The following is a 20,830-nucleotide window of genomic DNA, read 5'->3' as shown; positions in this document are numbered from 1 at the left end:
GAATGGTTGAATTGGAATGTATACACATTCCAACCATGTTTAGTGCTGAGAACAGCTCTTGTTGTGGAGTCTGACAGCTGCAGGGAGGAAGGACCTGCGATAACGCTCCTTCACATATATTAAGGAGCTCTCTAGTCCGGTCAGGATGTCCCTCATGGGGGTGGAAGTCATTGTCCATCAGAAGTAACTAATATTAGTAGCAAACATTCAAACAGGAACTTTGAAGGCCGTTCTGGCAACTGCTGTCAGGTCCAGGGGGGCGTGACTGTTTGAATGTTGTGTTTACAACCTGCAACAAACAAACCTACGGACTCTACCTTTAAACGCCACACAGTGCATCAGATGATCTAGTTCAGTGGTTTTCAAACTTTTTTACATTAAGGACCCCTACACTGACACAAATTAGACCACGGACCCCAATTGGACAAAATTTGTAAATAAACACCAGAAATACACAAATATTTGTTCTGAGACTGAATCATGTTACTTTTTTAGTCAATGTACATTCAAATTAGGGCCAATGGTGTGAATTTGTGGAAAATTTTAGAGACATTTATTAAATAATAATACTTTTTTCAGAAATTTGTAAAACTTTGAGAAAAAGTTGGGGACCCCCTTGAACCCTCTCAAGGACCCCTGGGGGTCCCCGGACCCCACTTTGAGAACCACTGATCTAGTTCATGTCTCCACCAGCTACAATGTTCTAATGAGTCCAGATCATGAGAGCTTTGTCTGCAGAGTAACAACAACACACTCTACCAACAGCTGCATGACACCAGACATTGTACAACAATGAGCTACAATGTCAGGTAAAGGTACAGATCTCCAACAAACTTTTAACTAACTGAACAACAGCAGTGTGGTGTGGAAATGATCAGCACTGTGAGGTCAATCCACCACTATCACAGGAAAGGAAGTGTGCACGTCTGTGTGTGTGTGTGTGTGTGTGTGTGCGCGCATGGCAGAGAGAGCGGGAGAGTGACCTAGAGTTTCTGGAACAAAGAGGGAGAAAAAAAAAAGTTTTGGAGGCTGCTGTGGGTCTGGAGGAGGGACAAGCGACAGGAAAAAATGGGAAGGGGAGGAACATAGAGAAGGACGGGCAACAACACACACATCTGGAAATAGTTAAGGAGAGAGAGAGAAAGAGAGGGAGACGGAGAGGGAGAGGGTTTTGTTCAGAAACGGGAACGAAACAAAAGAGTAAAAACCATAAGGAGTCAGAATAAGGTTTGGATCCAGGGATTAGACCAGTTCGACTCAGTGGAGACTAAAACAGAGGAGTAGAAGAAAGGAAAGTGGTCTGGAGGCCTGGCTGGTTCAGGGACCGGTCCAAAGAGGATCTGAGGAGGGAAACAAAGCTAAGACCAAGTCCAGGAGTTACCAAGTGGAGCAGGACCAGGACCAGGACCAGGAGCAGGACCAGATCTGAAAGACCTGAACTCTCCCTCAGGTAAATCTGATTCATAACTCTGAATCCACTCATCACAGACTCTGTAACAACCTGAACTCCTTTCAGCGTAGTAACCACAGTGTGTGTTGGTGTTCACTTTACAAGCTCTGGCTCCTCTGTGTGTGTGTGAGTCTGTAGATCTCATCAGCCTGTTTGACTGCCATGACCAACAGCAGTGCATTAAAGAGTGAAGGATTGCTCCCAACACAAAATGATAATGACAGCATCTGAAATGAAGGCGGGTTAAGTTATAAAGCAGCTTTTTGACTGTGCTGCCTCATCACATCACAAACTCTCTGCTCCTTCTGTCCCTCTGGTTAAAGGGATAGTTCACCCCAAATTCAAATTTCACTCATTATCTACTCACCCTCATGTCGACTAAGAGCTGTGAGAATTTTCAGAGTCATCCATCCCTTCTCTGAGTTCTGGGGGGGTCCGCGCAGCAGTATTTGTCCATATAATGGTTGTCAATGGATACCAACTTTCTTCGTCCAAAAAGACACACCAAAAAACATCCAAATACCTCCATAGTGCTCGTCTGTAATGTCCCTCTGGTATTGAAGCCCCGACATGAGAAACTGTTCCGCCGGTCAGTGCAAATCACTACAAACAAGCTTAAAATATAGACTTATTTAATTTTTTTCGGAACAATTTCTCATGTCTGGGCTTCAATACAAGAGGGACATTACAGACGAGCACTATGGAGGTATTTAGATGTTTTTTGGTGTGTCTTTTTGGACAAAGAAAGTTGGTATCCATTGACAACCATTATATGGACAAATACTGCTGCGCGGACCCCCCGTAACTTAGAGAAGGAACGGAGGACTCTGAAAATTCTCCCAGCTCTTAGTCGACATCAGGGTGAGTAGATAATGAGTGAAATTTAAATTTTGGGTGAACTATCCCTTTAAAGACTGACTGGAGCTCATCACAGTGTCACTGTCAGCTCTGACGTCCACTCTGCTTTTTTTTTTTTTTTTTTTTTTTCACAACAGGAAGTAGGTCTTCCTTCCAGGGGTAGATACACTCAACCTGCATATAGACCTTAGATCTTATAGTGTTTCTCTCAGAGAGACCATGAGAGGCTGGAAGAAATATAGTCTGACGGTTACTGTAGAGAGCAGACCTTGAGGCTGTTTCTATCCACTCATGTGATGATTCTGGGGAATTCTTATTCTTTAATTATCTTGATCCCGAGTCTATTTTCAGTTTGCACTAACTTCCATGGAGTGGAAACATCAAAACTGTGAAAAAAAGTGTGTGAAATTTCAACCAAAGACTGGTTCAAAGTTACCCACTAGAAGACTGTAACAGCCAATAAACTTTCAAAATACAAAACATGAATTCTCCTAAAGTGAACTTGTGAATTCACTGCTTTTGTCTAGAGTGTGTAAAATACATAACAATAAATGTATTATTCCAGTCCCAGCCTCAGTCAGACCAAATCAAGGAATCAAAATAATTTATTTACATAATACAAATGATATTTGTTTTATGTCTCATTAAAGGGACAACGAGGAGTTTTGGAAAAGCGAAGCGTTTTCACACTACATTTATGAGCCTCCGCGCGCACCGTAAAATTCTTTTGACCGGCGCAAGACAGACTCATGTTTTCATTCATCAATAATTAAAGTCAGAGGTTCAAAGAGGTTCACATACCACCGTAGTTCCGACCATAAACGGCGATTCAGCTGCGTTATTCTCATGATTCGTTGCGAAACCGAAAGTAAAAAACGCTGGTCGGCTCGACCAGCATCTCCGCCACCACTAATAATAACAAAATAACGATAGAGACAGAACGATATATTTATCGAAAATGGGCCCATTAACAAGTGTGGGTAGCGGAGATTCATCCACATTAACGTGAGACTTTTTTATAACCGAATAGAAACTCCTCGTTGTCCCTTTAAGTCTCAGTATCATAGGACATTTTCCTTTTGACAGTAGTGTCCAGACTGTGCCGTTGCGTGGACAATGACTCCAGCTGCAAACACACTTGCTTTACTCCATCACATTCGATTTGTGTGTGTGTAGGTGCTCATAATAAGAAATTAGAAATCATATTGCAAAATAACATCGTTAATATTTCAGAGACCCAACAAAGTTTCACAAATCATGTTTTCAGTGAAGACAGTGTCTTATTTATTATAATATGCCCCTTTCACGCACCGCCGTTACATAGCAACACGGTGGCGGTGGGCGGACGCGAGTCATGACGCATTTGCATACTCATCAATATTCATAGAATCTGGATTTTTCAATGAGGGAGAGCAATTATAGTATATAGTTTTGTGCTTAATGAATCTATTGTGAAGCACTTTAGTCAACAATTGTTGTTTTTAAATGTGATCTATGAATGAAATTGACTTGACTTGACTTATTAAAGGGATAGTTCAACATTTTTGCAAATTCACCTATTACCTATAGTTTTAGTTGTGTTCATTACCTTTAATTGTCGGTGCCAGCTGTTTTTAGATGAGCGGGGCAGAGACGCGAGTAGCACGGTACTTTCGCATTTCCCTCATCAAACTAAATACACAATCCAACAACTCCAAAACACTCTAGTGGACAAGTTGTGACCTGCACATTCACCACGCTATGAAATAATAGCGTAAAAAATTATGTAACATTATGATGCATGAAGCAAATACTCACAACTACTTGCTTTTGAAATCAGTCTGTAATGTAGTTCCGGCTACACATTTGCCTTGAAAACAACTCTGTCTTGTAATGTTACATTATTATCTCATAGCGCGGTGAATGTGCAGGTCACAACTTGTCCACCAGAGCGTTTTGGAGTTGTTGGATTGTGTATTTGATGAGATTGATGAGGGAAAGCCCGGAAATACCTTGCAGATTGCGTTTCTGCCCCACGGATCTAAAAAAAGATTGCACTGGGAATTAAAGGTAATGAACCTACTCCTAAGTGCCTCTGGTTCACACCTTTGTTGACATACGTATGTAAAGTTTTGGGTTCCATCAGTAATATGTTGAGCTCTGTGTTGAACCCCTGCACTATAATGCAAGAACAGCATGTTTCTAGCTGTCAGTCAGAATGGACCAGAGTGAATTCTAACCCGTGGTTCTGATCTGGATCCTGGTCCTCGGTACCAGCTCTGAGCTCTCCTGTGAGTCACAGGTTCGCGGTGGTCATGGGAAATGCCTTGTGCAGTATAATTAGGTCTACTGAGCAGGGGAGGGAGCTTCCTTCCTGTCAGCAGTTTGACTTCCTGTGTGGGGTCAGTGGTGTGTGAGGACCACTCAGTCAGATACAGTACTACAACACACACACACACACACACACACAATTCAGGATTTCAATTTAATATATATTTTTTATGATTAACATTTTTATTTTCATTATTTCAACAATACAACAGTAACAGTAACCCCCCCACCACCACCACCACCACCCTTCATGTACAGCTATTACAGCTACACATGTAGACGAAACACAAAATAACTATAACAAAATTAGACACAGAAAATGATTCCAAACAAGATCAATACAACACAAAGTAATCACTACATTTAAGAGATAATTGGTTAACAAATGAAGAAATAAAAGCAATAATAGCTTAATAAAGTGCAAACAAATAAGGCAAGGCAAGGCAATTTTATTTGTTAGCCCGTTTTTACAAACAGTTTGTCTCAAAGGGCTTTACATGACATCGTAACAACATCCTCTGTCCTTAGACCCTCACATCCACTGAGGAAAAACTCCATGAAAACCCTTTTAACAGGGCAAAATTGGAGAAACCTCAGGGTGAGCAACAGAGGAGGGATCCCTCACCCAGGACGGACAGATGTGCAATAGATGTTGTTACAGTATAAATAAGAAGCACTGTTCTGTATTTACCCACAATAATGACAGCTTGCATCTCTCCACCATGTAACCCATTTCAGGAACCCTTTACAACTTTTAGGCTATGTATTTGCCCCACTTTGCTTTATATAGATCCAATCTACCCAGTTGTTTATATGACATTTTTTCAAATGCTGCAACTCGTGCCACCTTCACAGCCCACTCTTGACCCCCTCCGTCTTCCTCTGATAAGTATTTGTCTGTCAATCATAAAACTGGTTTGGACATAACTTTTGATATGTTTATCCTCTCCTACCAGAACTGAATAATCACCCAAAATAGATAATCTAGGGCTAAATGACATTTGTATCTCTGTGATCTCACACAAATCATCATAAATATTGGTCCAGTATTGCTGGACTTTATCACATGACCATAAAACATGAATTAAATTACCTTCCTCAGATTTGCATTGCCAACAATCTGATGTGGGTAGTAGCCCTAATCTAAATAATCTGGAAGGAGTCCAATAAAAACAATTTATAATTTTGAATTGAATAAGACGAACTCTTGCATCCCTTGAAAAATGTAATATTAAAATGTCCAGTGGCTCTACAGTAGCAGTGTGTTGAGCCCTTGGGACCGCCGTAGTCACATATGACTCCACAGAGGTGTAAGGCCAGAAGAGCCCTGTGTAGAGATGTCCACTGGTTCAGAGTGGGTGTGTTCATCCTGGACACGTCCTCCCCCCACTGCAGCACAGCGTAGACATTGGTCCCGCTGTAAAAACGCTGTGGGACAAATTGTGTATAAAGTGATTCACACACCACAGTCAGCTGTTTAACCCACACCGAGCCACAGAGCTTTGATCCAGACATGAATAAAGTCACTGCTGATGTGAATCATTGATGAAGCTCCTCTGTCTGTTGCAGGATGTCTGCGTCACGGAAGTGTCTGTGCTGCGTCAAATACCTGATGTTTATCTTCAACCTCATCTTCTGGGTCAGTAGCCTATTAATCTCTATCAGACACATGAAGAACCTGTGTGTGTGTGTGTGTGTGTTGTGTGATTAAAGGGATACGCCAACATTTTTTTTTCGTGTCTTGCCTCACTCCTGAGTCCATGACAAGCAGATAGACACCATCCTTTCGACTGTGCATGCAGTAACAAGGGAGAGCCTGTATCGCCTGTAATTAGCTTAGCTCAAACGCTGGAAGTGCATTGGTAGTGTTAGCCTGCCTCCACCTAAAGTCATCAGAGAAACTCTTCAGCAACTGACAAAACTCTCCGTGAGCGGTCAAATGCCGGTAACGGGACAAGATCGGTCAAAACGGAGGGTTCAAGCAAAGACGGTTTATTTTGGTTCAAGCTAGCTACATCGAGGGTAGGTTAGCTTCCTATTTCAAAGTAAAAGCACAAATTCTATCGTCATGGTTTTCTCTATGTAAAGGGCAACAGGTGTTTTATTTTGTGAGAGTAACCGGAAGTGCGTTGGTCACAACGGCTAGCTTGAGTAGCGCCAAATTTGTCCAAACAAAATTGTAAACAGCTGGTATTTAGACAAATTAACGACACACTGCTGATCTAAACGGCTACTTTCTCGCCTAAAAATGTTTGAAATGTCGATAAAGTGATACATTTACAGAGTTTAGAGCTAAAATGATATCAGCTTCTGACTGCTGATTTCGGCTCGGGTAGGAGGCAGGCTAACACTACCTATACACTTCCAGTGTTTGAGCTAAGCTAATTACGGGCGATACGGCTCTATCTCCCTTGTTACTGCACGCACAGTCGAAAGGATGGTGTCTATCTGCTGGTCATGGACTCGGGAGTGAGGCAAGATCATGCGGAAAAAAATGTTGGCGTATCCCTTTAACGCTGTGTTTGGGCTCTTCCTCCTCAGCTGGGAGGATGCGGTCTCTTCGGTGTGGGGGTCTGGCTGTCCTTCACACAGGCAGAGTTCTCCTCTCTCCCCCTGTCCTTTCCCTCCCTCTCGGCCGCCAACCTGCTGCTGGTGGCCGGCGGCATCACCATGGTGACGGGCTTCTTGGGCTGTCTGGGAGCCCTGAAGGAGCAACGCTGCTTGTTGATCATGGTGAGAGGTCTACACACCATGTCGTCCTCTCTCTGGTTGTGCTGCTCAGACCTTGTGGTGATGATGTTGTCCACCTGCTCCTCTCTGTCCTGCAGTTCTTTGTGATCCTCCTGCTGCTGGTCCTGACCGAGGTCGCCCTGGTGCTGGTCATGCACCTCTGCCATGAGCAGGTGAGCTCATCATCCACATGGTTCAGGTTTTATACTGTCACATGTTCCAGAAGAAACCTACACAGTGACAACACAGAGTATAACCTTGTCAACATACATGTTTATACGTTCAAACAATATGCATCCAAACAAATCTTCAATATGATGATGTTTTTACTGATTTCTAATTTATTTAGAACGTCTATTTTAGTATTGTAGGAAAAGTGGTCTCTATTTCACAATACAGTTTATAATATCATCTTATACTGACAGGCTATGTATGGATATGGATATATGGTATGATATATGTATATGTATATGTATATATCCATATATTCATATATACATATATAGCCTTTATAGTATATATTCATGACACACACCAGTAACATCACAACAACGTGACTGGTTGTAACTAATATGTGTATTTTGAAAAAGTAGCCTACTAAAATTACAAATTATCTTTCAAATCAAATTACTATTCAGTCATTCATTCATTCCAGAGGTGCTATGAGGATGTGGAAAAAAAAGAAAGAATAAAGGCTGTAAAATTTAGATATGGATTTTATGATGAGCATTATTAGAGAGGAGAGCCTTTCGCGAAATTTTGAGATAATGTAAAGGACGAGCACTGACCAAGCACTATTCTAAAACATTCAGATTCAGAATGAACTCAGACAATGGATATAGGCCTACACCAATCAACCAAAACAGTAAAACCAGTCCCCATATTACATTTCTATCTGGGTCAGTTCATGTCAAATCATTATGTTCTTTTGTCCATATTGGTAACATGAGTCAAACAGCTGAAAGAGTGTGTGAACGCCTCAACTACTGACAAGGACAGAAGCAACCTGGAGTCAGTCAGTGAAACCAGAGCAGAGGTTTGAGGATGAGGATGAGGAAGAGCTGAAGAGCGTGAAGCTGAGAGGGTCACATAGTTCAGATCTTTTCCAGTCCACAGCGACAGGCGGTCACCAGAGGTGAACGTTCAGCTGAGACCACTCAGAGATGAAGGCTTAAAGATCACTGGAACTGGTGCACATCTCTGTTCATCAGTCCTGTTGCCATAGACACCACACAGGAGGCTGCTGCATCACTGACCTGAAGATTGACTCTTCACATCACTAATGGAAAAGGTCTGATGAACAGTTGAGACTAAGGCAGACCTGAATCCAGAGGAGAAGCTGTGGACTGAGCTCAGAGAGCAGCTCACACCAGACTCTTAAAATGTCTCAACAAGGAGGAATGGTCCAGACTTCCTCCTGAACATCAAGCAGCTACTGGAAAAGCTGGTTTCAGAGGAAGTTGAACCGGTCATTAAAGCTGAGGTTCACTGACTGTTTCCACCAGTTCTATGAGTGTTTTACTGACTGTGTACAATATGAGCACAGAGACAGGAATGCTGGTCATTTACACATGGATGTTTTCATATAATGTTGATCTGTGTGTGTCAGCTCTCTGTGACCTGTACAGATGAAGGAATGACTGTGTGTCCTCCTCTCTGTGTTTGTAGCTGGATTCCAAAGCACAAAATGAATTAAAGGAAGGCATGAAGATTTATCAATCAGATCCTGGACTAATGAAATCCTGGGACAATGTCCAGAAAATGGTAAGTGCCCCCAGTCCTCCATGGGTACTACTTTTTAACACACACACACACACACATTGGCCACTTGAAAATTCAAGTTTTTTCCCCATGCAATTCATCCACTATTTTCACTTTGTTCACATTTCAAAACTGTTGCAAACTAAATTTTGTTAGCCTCGTTCAGAGGTGGGCAAACATTTTAGGTCAGGGGCCACATTAAAGGGATAGGAGCATTTTTTTTTTTAAGTGGGGTTGTATGATCTACAAATAGCCCCTAAGTACTTTAATTGCAGTAGGAGACTCTCTGCACTCCTCCCGTTAGCAACGCCAGCCCATAGCCCTGCCCAGAGATTTACAACATACAGTGTTGTGAACAGACCCAAACAAACGGCCTATTTTCGCGGCCTAAAAGAGGTTTTACCTGAAAAAAAAATTCACAGTTCCATTGTTCGCTATAATATATTTTTTTCCAGCCCAGCCGTTTCTTTGGGTCTGTTCACAACACTGTATGTTGTAAATCTCTGGGCAGGGCTATGGGCTGGTGTTGCTAAGGGGAGGAGTGCAGAGAGTCTCCTACTGCAATTAAAGTACTTAGGGGCTATTTGTAGATCATACAACCCCACTTTAAAAAAAAAAATGCTACTATCCCTTTAAGTTTTAAAATTTGACAGCCGGGCCTGGCCAGTACCAGATGGATGGAGAGTGTTTGTGTGAACTCATATAAATGACATATAAAAGCCATGACCTAAGAGTCAAAGAAAACTTACATTCAGTTTCAGTGGGAGCAGTGTTGTAGGTCACTGCATCAAAGTTTTTGTTTTTTGCTATAATTTGGACAATTTTGTACCAATATTCAAAGGGCCAGATCAAAAAGCCCAATGGGCTGTATATGGGCCGCAGGCTGTAGTTTACCTATGCCTGGTCATTTTCAGACGGGTAAAGACACTCTCACATCATGTGTTTTATTTTAAACTATGTGTTTTTATATGTTGCATATTAGAAACTAAGGAAATTCAAGAGCTGAACTGTATTCAATAACAAAATCACTGAAATCTGCTCAGTGGGTAAAATTCTGTTCTAAATGATGTGCCTAAACTGGCAGCTAAAATTTCAAATGAGATTTCTCATTGAAATGGATGCAAAGGGACACACTGAGCAGGTTTGGTGCTTGTATCAATAATGCATAAGCTTCACAGCCTGGACTGCTCTGTCTCTACCCAGTTCAAATGCTGTGGCGTCACCAACAAGACGGACTGGCATGATGTGTTGAATGGAACGCTGCCCCTGTCCTGCTGCTCTATAGAGAAGGACGAGTGTATTGACGGATGGAGTGAGGTAATGGGAGGCTTATTTTTGCTAAAAGTGTAAAACTTTACCAGCACCTGTGTGTGTGTTTGTGTATAAGCGGTCAATACGTCTCAAAACTTGTGTGCAACCGATGCCAATATTGCTGAAAACTCCATATTTCTTATGGAGCATGGCAGTGAAAGCTTAACAAACTTAGCAACAGCACTATAGGCTAACCAAGAGGGGCAAACGTCCGGGTCACGTAAACCCGACCAATTAACGGTGCGTTGCAGGCAACCACTAACTCGTGAACTCGTACCAGATCGAAGAGTTCACGGATCGGAAGTCACGGGTTGGAATGCCGTTATAGTGCATTTTTACAGGTAACAGGTCGTAAAAACACGAGTACGGGTTGCCTGGAATGCTACATCGTTGTAAGTCGTGACTTACGAGTTCAAAAGTGTGCCTGGAATGTGGCATAAATATCCAAATCAAATTCAATCCTGTGGCCTGTGTTTTTCCATTTCGTATTTTTTATCCGAGCCTAAAATTGAAATTATGAAAAACCAGTCATTTTTTTGTTTTCATGATCTGGAGTTGGTCCCCGGGCGCTGCACTGTACTACTGTATATGTGACAAATAAAGTACCTTTACCTTTGAAAATAGAAAGAACGAATGATACACGGATTGCGGATCACTAACTTTGTGCCTGTGTTTTCCCAATTACATCTAATAATGATATAAAATATCATATAATTATATCTGTCTGTATCTTGTATTATTGGATCAATTGCACCATCTACTGGATGAAAATGGAACACAGAACAACTACGTGAGGCGATACTTTTTTTCCTACTATGGCCACGCCAAGACCCGCCTTACTCCGCCTCTGATTGGCTGCCTCTGCAAGGCTAAGCCTATACCTGAATCTTACCCTAACCTTAACCACTCCCTTCACATGCCTAAACCCAACCGGCAGAGTAGAGGGCATCGTGGTAAGCCAATCAGAGGCCTAGTAAGGCGGGTCTTGGCGTGGCCATAGTAGGAAAAAAAAAATTGCGTACACGGACTGGTGCGCGCGATGCACATAAACCTCCGGTTGCGTAGTCCTATCAGAAAATGCGAGTGCGTGTGAACGCTTAACAACATTTCAAACAGTGACACGGAACGTGCACACACTATATAGTACGCAGCTTCTTGTTACACGTGAAATACAATCTGCACGTAACAACGCACGCATAACAACATTTACCAAGTTTCATGCATGCACAAACACGTTGCGGCGTGAGTCTCTGCTCATTTTGATATCAATGGAACCCCATAGTGTGTGTGTGTGTGTGTGTGTGTGTGTGTGTCTGCCTCAAATTGTGAGGATGAGTTGTTTTGACTCCTGTGATGATCATGGTCTGGATTTCATTGGATAATCTGTAGTCTGGTCGGGCTCCTTACAGACAGACCACACTGGTCACTGTTGGAACACATTCATCTCTTTGTCAGCAGCTCCACGTCGACAGTGTTTCACAACAACCACACACAATCACACACACACACACACACACACACAGTATTGTGCAAAAGTTTAAGGCACTTCAGATGTTTAGTCCATTATGCGGTAGCTCTGATCAATCCCACATTTATTCTGTAGAATGACAATGACGCAAAAACAAAGGGCCATCCACGGGACAGCACCCCCATCGGCAGGGCTGTTGCTAGGAATTCTGGGCCCCTGAAAGAATACTAAAGTGGGTCCCCTATACCACTTGACTCTCCACTTTTTTTCTTAGACTACGTATGTATTATCATTTTTTATTTAGCCTACTTTGTTTTGATGCTAATGCAGCATTTCTATGAGTATTAGTCAGGGTCTTATGCAGAATAAATCAGTCATACAAAGATGAGACTACTTGGGTTTTTTATGGGCCCCACTGGGCGCTGGGCCCCTAGAATTATCACCTTTCTCCCCTATACAACGGCCCTGCCCATCGGTGGGCCAGAAACAACTCCCGGTGTGGAAGGCCCCCAGGAGGAAACACTGGAAAACCAAGGGGCTAAAACAGTAAAATAAGATAAGTTAAAAACTGAGGGAATAAAAACAGTAAAATGTATAAAACAGTAAAATAAGATTTAAAAAAAAAGGTATAGAAGTTAAAAAACTGAGGGAATAAAAACAGTAAAATGTATAAAATAGACCAAATAAATAACATGAAATAGAATAATTTCGTGAACCGACAAAAACATTGAAATAAAACAATAAAAAATAAAACAATAAAACAGGATAAGCTAAACTAAATAATATAAAATAGAATAATAATAATAAAAAAAATGTAAGAATAGGGGTGAGCATAAAATAAATTAGAAAGAATTAAACAAGTCAGTTAAAAGCTTGATTAAAAAGGTGAGTCTTGAGCCTCTTTTTAAAAACATCAACATTCTCTGCAGCCCTGAGGTTCGGGGGCCATAATAACTGAATGCCGCCTCCCCGTGTGTCTTAGTTCTTACTTGTGGTATGGTTAAAAGGCCGGCACCGGAGGACCTCAGGGTTGATAAACTGGTGGTAAAATTATAGTGCAGATAAATAAGAAGGCCCGAGACCGTTAAGACATTTAACAACTAGAGTCCTGCAACAGATGATGTAGATTTGTATGACGTTAATCCATAAATAAAGACTGTTCATGAAAGCATCTTCACTTTACTTAGTATCTAAAAACTCTTGCACAGTACTGTATGTGGGCATTTGGACCAACAGCACCATGATAACCTTCAATTCTAATCCACAGTGTAATTACTGCGGACTGATTGGAGCCTTTCTTCATAGCATTCCTGCTGTTTGCTGATAATTATACTCTCTGCTGCCTCCTGGTCTCTGTAGTACTCCGTGGTTCTGTGTTTCCACTGCGGCTTCAGAAAGTCTTCATATCAGTTTTCACTTTTTAAATGTAAACGGATGAAATTTCACTCTACATACAGAGTGAAAACCTTGGTGTCTTTGTTGCGGACACTGTGTAATACACGGTGCGACAGTATATAATAAGTCACCGCTACAAGACAGTCAATGTACAGATCTGTAATTTCCATAATCATCAGGGATAAATGTTGTTGCCTGGAGACTAGTAAATAATCTACCCAGACCGCAGCACACAGGGAGACAATCAGCAGGTAATGTAAACCATGTGGTTTCTGGTAAATGCACTGACGCACACACATTTACACACACACACACACACACACACACACAGCAGCGTTCCTGTCAGTGGTCTGCACAGTCCCAGGATGAGTGAACTGGAGGGTGAAAGTTGAAGCAGTGTTCGAACAGAAGAGAAAGAAACGTTCCGCACATTCTTCATGTGTAAAAAGACACTCACGCATCTGGACTGAGTTGAGATTTAATCTGAGAGGAGAAAGGCAGCAGATTGGAAACACCATGAGGAGAATTATTATATTATGACTTGGTGAACTGTTTACTCACAGACTAGTTTGGACCAGTTTCATCTTGATAGTATTGTTGATGGAATTATCATGTCTCTTAAAGGGATAGTAGCATTTTCTTTAAAAGTGGGGTTGTATGATCTACAAATAGCCCCTAAGTACTTTAATTGCAATTGCACTCCTCCCGTTAGCAACGCCAGCCCATAGCCCTGCCCAGAGATTTACAACATACAGTGTTGTGAACAGACCCAAAGAAACGGCCTATTTTCGTGGCCTAAAAGAGGTTTTACCTGAAAAAAAAAATACACAGTTCCATTGTTCGCTATAATACAATTTTTTCCAGTTGGTTAGGTCCAAATAAAAACTGTGTTTTTCCTGCACTTTGAAGGGCTGGAAAAAATTATATTATAGTGAACAATGGAACTGTGTATTTTTTTTCAGGTAAAACCTCTTTTAGGCTGCGAAAATAGGCCGTTTCTTTGGGTCTGTTCACAACACTGTATGTTGTAAATCTCTGGCCAGGGCTATTATGGGCTGGCGTTGCTAACGGGAGGAGTGCAGAGAGTCTTCTACTGCAATTAAAGTACTTAGGGGCTATTTGTAGATCATACAACCCCACTTTAAAAAAATGCTACTATCCCTTTAAGCATGATCATGTTTGTATTATGTCATCTTGTCATCACCTCTTCTTCTGGTTTATTTCTTCTGGATTACTTCTTGTGTATGTCTTCTTCTCCATGGTGTTCTTCTCTGTGTCCTCACCCGGTGCTTTTCCCTCACGCTCTGTCTCTGTCTCTGTCTCTGTCCTGTGCAGCCGTGCTATCAGAAGGCCAGACAGTGGCTGCTGGCTAACATCCCCTCAGTCCTGGTGTTTGGAGTCTGTATTGGTGTTGTGCAGGTATTTATTTCCATTATTTATTTGATCATTCGTTGTTGTTGTCAGTTAAAATCTTTGATAACCATCTTTGATAAATATGTGTTCTAAATGTATTTTACACTACACAATATTCATTCTCCTGTGGTTTATAATTAGTGTTCACATTTTATTGAACGTGTTGTATTTCCACCTTCCTTTTTAACAGTGGCTATTAAAGGCTATTTATACTGGAACCATGAACATCCAAAGATAACAGCTACAAATCAGAATAAATGTTCATTACTGATATCAGAAAATGTAGTTTAAGTAAGATTATAAGTTATTTGGTTTATTGATATTATTATTTTAATGATCCTTAATGATCAGATTATTAGCAGAATTATAGTTTATAATAATATGAAGGTATATAAATGAAGAAAATAATGTTTTTTTTGTTTTTTAAAGGGATAGTTCACCCAAAATTGAAAATTCACTCATTATCTACTCACTCTTAGTAAGGGCTGGGAGAAGTTTCAGAGTTATCCGTGGCTTCTCTGAGTTACAGGGGGTCTCGGCGTAGCAGTGCATGTCCATATAACGGTTGCAAATGGATACCAACTGTCTTCGTAACAAAAAGACACACCAAAAAACATCCAAATACCTCCATGCTGCTTGTATGTAATGTCCGTCTTGTATTGAAGCCCCGAAATGCGAAATTGTCCCGAAAAAAATTAAATAAGTTTCAAGCTTGTTTAAAGCGGAAGCTTCTCGAAGCTCCTCTTCCCGGTTTGTCAAATTTGGACAAACTGGGAAGAGGAGCTTCCGCTACAAAACAAGCTTGAAAAATAGACTTATTTAATTTTTTCGGGACAATTTTGCATTTCGGGGCTTCAATACAAGACGGACATTACATACGAGCAGCATGGAGGTATTTGGATGTTTTTTGGTGTGTCTTTTTGTTACGAAGACAGTTGGTATCCATTTGCAACCGTTATATGGACATGCACTGCTACGCCGAGACCCCCTGTAACTCAGAGAAGCCACGGAGGACTCTGAAACTTCTCCCAGCCCTTGAGGGTGAGTAGATAATGAGTGAAATTTAAATTTTGGGTGAACTATCCCTTTAAGCCACTATACAAATGTACAACCAAAAGGCCTACACATTAATATTATAAAGGTTAGGTGTGTGAGTGATATTTATGGGTAAATGTAAATGTTATATACAGGGAATTTATAAAAAGTAACAGGTGCTGAGGTATGTGTATGAGTATTACACTACGATTATACTCATATACCTCAGCACCTGTCGCTTTTGGTGTTATTTTTGGTTTTGTAAACCTGCCTCGTGTTCTATACAGTGTTCAGTGTTTTGTGTTGTTCATACTGCTGTTACTGACCCAGGATCAGACTCACAGCGGTTCAGATTGTTAATCGGTTCCATGTTGAGGTAGCTTCTTTACCCTTTGCTCCTCCTCTCTCCTCAGATCTTGGCCCTGGTGTTCTCCATGCTGATGTACTGTCAGATCATGTGTGCTGAGAAGCACCTGGACTGACTGCAGATCAGCTGATCACCGGTCTGTGGTGGGAAGGCTTTTCACTAACTCCTCAGGGATCTCAGTCTGGCTCAAAATCCCCTCCTGATCCCCCCCAACAAACCAGCAGCATCTGACTAAAAGCAGCAGTGGACAAACCAGCAGCAAGGTGTAGAATCACCTTCCAACAGATATGAAATAATAGAGATAAATGTATTAACATCAAACAACAAGCAGTGCATTCTGTTATCATTCAGCAGGACTGTGACTGTAGCCACTAGTCTGGATTCAGTTATCTGGATTTCATCACCCTGTCACATCACCTGCTGGTTGACTGAGGAGGAAAGCTTTAGACCTGCAGGCCTTTCAAGAGTTTTTATGTAGCACTGAGTTCACTTTGTCCATGATGTCAGTCTGTGTTATCCATGTGATGTAAGAGCACTTTGAACTTATCTAGTTCAGGAACTTTACAGCTCTTATTTCAGTCTTTATTTACACCAGACTCTATCAACTGTATCTGTTTCATTCTATTGTTTCTCATACAGCATCAGTGCTGTATTATAGACCCTGTTTGAATCATATAGCCATGTGACCGAAAACGACCAAAAACTGGTAACTACAAAGAGACACACTGTAACACCAACTTCTAACTCATATACCGTATGCACTCAAACAGGCTTAACAGGAAACTCTAACATATAAAGAATGTTAAGATGGAGATTTATTTCAAAGCATTAGTGAAAATATTAAACAACTAAAAAATAAGTGGAGATCACAACCAAAAAGATCAAAAGAAGGGGAGGTACAACTGCTAACACCAGCTGAACTACCAGCATCTCCAACCCATTCAATAAAATAACACAACCCAACACTCTAAACCAGTGTTTTTCAACCCTGGGATCGGGACCCCATGTGGGGTCGCCTAAAATGTCTAGTAATTGATAAAAACAATATTGATAAAAATGTTATTTTTTAAAGTAATTATTAGTCTTTATAAAATGATGATTAAAAACACCACATACAATCTTAAAGCAGAAGTAAGCAGAATGTTTGTGTTAAAGCAGAAGTAAGTGATATATTTGTGTTAATATAAGTCTTAAATAGTTATATCTTCCGACAGCAATCACTTACATAGAGTGTTTGGACCGAAACACGGGTCTCCCAGTCCCTCTGCTCTGAGCCGAGGAGAAAACATTTACCGTATCCTACAGTTTTTATCCAATGAGGAGAGAGAACGGCATGAAGGGCTGTGTGTGCAGCCAAGGGATGCGCGTGAATGTGGCGACGTAGGGACGAGGACTGTTATGGTGCGTTCAAGGCAACTCGTAACTCGTGTTTTTCCGACCTGTGAAGTGGTACCAGTTCGATCTGGTACGAGTTCGCGGGTCGGAAGTTACGAGTGGCCGTTATAGTGACTTTCACAGGTAAAACAGGTCGGAAAAACACGAGTGGGTTGCCTGGAACGCTACAAAGTCGTAAGTTGTGACTTGAAGCTGTAATTTACGGTTTCAAAAGCCGGCCTGGAACGCAGCATTAGCCAAAACGACCGGATTGCTTACTTCTGCTTTAATATAAGTCTTAAATAGTTCTATCTTCCGACAGCAATCACTTACATAGAGTGTTTGGTCTGAAACACAGGTCTGTCAGTCACTCTGCTCTGCTGTAAGCCGAGGAGAAAACTTTCCTTGTATCCTACAAGCTTTATCCAATGAGGAGAGAGAACGACAAAAAGGGGCGGTCCTCTCTGTGTGTGCAGCCAAGGGATGCGCGTGAATGTGGTGACGTAGGGACGAGGGCGGGGACTGCTAACTCCATCTGCTGACAAGAAGTTAGCCAAAACCACCGGATCGCTTACTTCTGCTTTAAACAACTGTATTTTATACTTTCTCGAATATGAATCGAGTTTTAAATAAAATGCAGCGCATAAAAATATCACCAGCGTGAGTTACGGCCACGATCACGTGCAGTCACATGATAGCGGGGTCGCCAGAAATTTATGATGTCAAAATGGGGTCATGAGCCACAAAAGGTTGGGAACCACTGCTCTAAACCATGCTGGGAACAAAGAGCCTCATGGGGACAAAGATGTCAGTTCATGGCTCATAGACAAGACTTCAATCTGAGCTGAGAAACAGAGGAGTTCTTTCACAAACAACAAACTCCTCTGGACTCTTTGAGCTTTTAGTGCTGGTTGGACAAAAGGACAGAACTGAGCTGAAGGACAGGACAGGACAGGACTTCTAGACTCTGTACTAAATGAAAAATCCACACTTAGATCCAGCTGAGCTCCTGTGGCGAAGTGACCACCATCAACTGAAGAGGTGGAAAAACAAAGGTCATTACTGAAGATGCTTTAACATAGAATATAACATAGAAGGAGAGGAAAAACCCAGATGAGCAAATCTTTAGAAATTCATTTTAATCACTTTTGTAGAAACATACAAAATATTTTCAATACAAAAAGTGAAATCAATCTTTTCTCCTATCCTGTGTCAGACTCTGCGTAGACTAGCCTATGTCTTCTAGTTCAAGTTAAACAAACCATTAGGAACGTACAGTGCAGGTGTCTCATGTAAAAAAAAACCTTCATTGTAACTTGTAAATACACAATAAAAAGTGCTTGTATACACACTGGAGTCGTGGCTGTGTTTTGTGTAAACTGGCTTCACAACCAGGAGGAGGTCTGGAGTGGTTTATGTTGTCATGTTTATCTCTGGTAGACTGGATGCAGACTAGGTCACAGCAGGTCAAGAGCCTCTAAATAAACCAATCATTAAAGGATCGCTTCACTCCAGCTCTCCCAGCTCTGTGCATTGAAGATGAAGATTCATTTCTCTGATACTGAGTAAAAAGGTTGATTTAAAAAAAAAAATCCTGCTGAACTGTAACCATGGAGACAGGTCCAGGTGTAAAGGAAGTCATCACAGTCCATTTTTGTCTATATCTGACCGTTACTTCAATAAAAACAGATGGCAAACATAATATATACATACAAAATAGAAAATACAACATACATTTGTTCATATCATTATTTTCAAACCTGAATGGAAAACTTTAAACAAGCTATAAATAACCAATAGAAACACCCTGGAGTTTACAGCTCCTTCCATGTGTCAGTCAGTTTGTAGGCGGGGCTTCCCTTTGGTTTACATTACATAACAGACTGTACCTTTAAGAAGCTACCATCTATGTCTCTTCAGCAACACATAAACAGCTGATTGACCACATGGATTCAACATGCCAGATTAAAAGATGGGGATCATTCAGTGTTGGGTCAGTATTTCAGGGGAAGAACCTGTGAGTAAAGGTTTTATGTGCAGGCAGCAGCAGGACCACGGACTGGTCCAGGTCCCTGGAGGCTGGATGGAGCCACCGAGACCTGAACCTTCTCCAGCGTTCCTCTTGTTTACGGGAATTGTTCAGCTTTAATTAATTGTTATTTTTGTGTTTGGATGGAACCAGTACCATCATCCATAGTCGGGATCAGGGTCATATAGATGTAGCGGTACAAGGAAAATGTTGCTCAGATCTATTTGTCTTCGAGGATGAGCTGAGACAAGACTCATATCAACTAGGTAACAACATGTGGCAGTGATGATGTTGGCAGCCAACAGCATCTTCACATGTGAGTGTTTGAGATAAAGTTTAACTACAATGTTGAATGTTGCTATTAGACAGCCACAGTCAGACCAGACCTCTGCAGAACGTGTAGTCTACCAGGAAGGGCCCTCAGATCTTGAGGTATAGAGCAAAACACAACAATGTGTTCTTTTTAATCTTATTTTGTCACCTTTCCCTCCCTCCCTTCCCTGGACTGGCCCATATGTCTCTTTTTCAGAGATTGGGGTACTTCTACAGCAGTGGTTCTCAAAGTGAGGTCCAGGGACCCCCAGGGGTCCTTGAGAGGGTTCAAAGGGGTCCCCAACTTTTTCTTGAAATTTTACCACTTTTTTCTAGAATTTAAAAAGTTTTTGGAGAAATTTTTACCACTTTTTATAGAATGTTTTAAAACTTTTTGGGGGAAATTTGACCACTTTTTTTTCTTGAATTGTTTTTGAGAAATGTTACCACTTTTCTCTGTAAAGTTTTTACTTTTTTCTTTCTAGCACTTTTTTTTTAAATATACAGTATATATTTTTTGAGAATTTGTACCACTTGTTCTAGAAATGTTTAAATGTTTTTGAGGAAATTGTACCACTTTTTTCCATAAATTTCTCTATAATATTTCCAAAAATCCATGCCATCGGCCCTAATTTGAACGCACATTTAATAAAAATGTAACATTCTTCAGTCTCAGAACAAGTATATGTGTATTTCTGGCATTTGCTTCAAAATTTTGTCTAAATTATGTCTAATGTCTAATTGTTTTTAAAGCTCTGAACGGTGCAGCTCCTCCCTACATCTCTGACATGCTCACTGAGTACACACCAGACAGATCCCTGAGATCATCAAGTAAAGGTCTACTCACTATTCCAAGAATACACTCAAACTCAGCTCATGGTGCCTTCAGTCATTATGGTCCTACTCTTTGGAACTCCCTACCTCACGAACTCAGGTCTGCTACAACAGTTTCTTCTTTTAAAAGCAGACTAAAAACATTTCTTTTTTCACAAGCTTTTAGTTTTTAATTGTTGTTTT

At 41.1% G+C, this 20,830-nt stretch overlaps 1 protein-coding gene across 1 annotated transcript; it reads left to right on the top strand.

The window, feature by feature from the left end:
* The first annotated feature begins 1,124 nt into the window (after positions 1-1,124).
* Positions 1,125-17,470, top strand: tspan4b (tetraspanin 4b). Its single transcript, XM_083978122.1, has 8 exons — positions 1,125-1,450; positions 6,188-6,257; positions 7,160-7,351; positions 7,447-7,521; positions 9,017-9,112; positions 10,313-10,426; positions 14,619-14,702; positions 16,145-17,470. The coding sequence occupies exons 2-8, from the start codon at positions 6,189-6,191 to the stop codon at positions 16,211-16,213; spliced, it is 699 nt and encodes a 232-aa protein (XP_083834248.1). The 5' UTR covers positions 1,125-1,450; position 6,188; the 3' UTR covers positions 16,214-17,470.
* The last annotated feature ends 3,360 nt before the right edge of the window (positions 17,471-20,830 follow it).

The sequence above is a fragment of the Trachurus trachurus genome (genome assembly GCF_905171665.1).
Source record: "Trachurus trachurus genome assembly, chromosome: 8".
Classification (NCBI taxonomy): Eukaryota; Metazoa; Chordata; class Actinopteri; order Carangiformes; family Carangidae; genus Trachurus; species Trachurus trachurus.
Note: the sequence above shows the minus strand (reverse complement) of the source record. Positions and strands in the feature narration are given on the sequence as shown.